This window comes from Arachis ipaensis, chromosome B10 (genome assembly GCF_000816755.2).
Source record: "Arachis ipaensis cultivar K30076 chromosome B10, Araip1.1, whole genome shotgun sequence".
NCBI classification, from domain to species: Eukaryota; Viridiplantae; Streptophyta; class Magnoliopsida; order Fabales; family Fabaceae; genus Arachis; species Arachis ipaensis.
Genome location: NC_029794.2, coordinates 132,037,918 through 132,038,723, shown reverse-complemented (window position 1 = coordinate 132,038,723; position 806 = coordinate 132,037,918). Strand labels below are relative to the sequence as shown.

The 806-nt window shown below is 30.0% G+C and overlaps 1 protein-coding gene across 1 annotated transcript in view; it reads right to left on the bottom strand.

Annotated features, from left to right (window-relative positions):
• LOC107624025 (O-acyltransferase WSD1) overlaps positions 1 to 806 on the bottom strand; it is a gene marked incomplete in the record, with an annotated part of 18,177 nt that overhangs the window by 14,637 nt on the left and 2,734 nt on the right. Inside the window, 1 exon segment of the mRNA XM_016326460.2 lies at positions 268 to 627. Coding sequence (XP_016181946.1) covers positions 268 to 627 — 360 coding nt within the window.

The window sequence follows — 806 nt, the reverse complement described above, 5'->3', positions numbered from 1 at the left end:
CAAAATAATTCAGATATCATAAAATATTTTTTTTAGAAAACTAAAACAGTTAAACAGAAATAGGTGAATAGTTATATAATTTTTTTATGAAAACTAAGGTGAAGTCGGCTTTACGTAAAGTTGATATTTGAGAGCCGTTAAATGAAAATTTAGTCAAATCAGTCAAATCATCTAACGACTCTTAGGTATCAACTTCACGTGAAGTCGACTGCACCTGAGTTTTCACCTAATTTTTTATAAAGAAGAACATGAATTGTAGTTACTGACCTCAGAGCCCCTGAGTCTCTTGACCATATTTAAGAACATGGCAGTAAGAGGAGTAGCCCAAGAACTTTTCTTTCTAGTAATCTCTTTCTGAGCCTCCCATATGAACTCAAGTGGGTTTGCATATTTGGAATCACTTAATTCTGGAATTGGAACATGCAAGAATGCAAATCTGTTCCCCCACGAAGCACCATTGTTGTTACTCTTTTCAACCATTTCCTTAACAGATTTGTATCCTCTTATGTTTCTTGTATTGAACAAAACAAGTGCTGTGGACTGAGAATTTCTTGATTTCAGATCAATGTCTTGCATGTACAGTCGAATGCCGAAGAAAATTAAGCCAGCTAGCACGTCGTTTATGCTCTATAATTTCATTAAAGAAAAAACAATTATATTATATATGTTAAAATATAAAATACATTAGAAATAAGTTAAATAATACATATATTTATATACAAATATATAATAGTTAATTTTAGTGATTAATTTTAATGTATAAATAATATTTTTGATTATATTGTCAGTCCAATGAGAATATATGT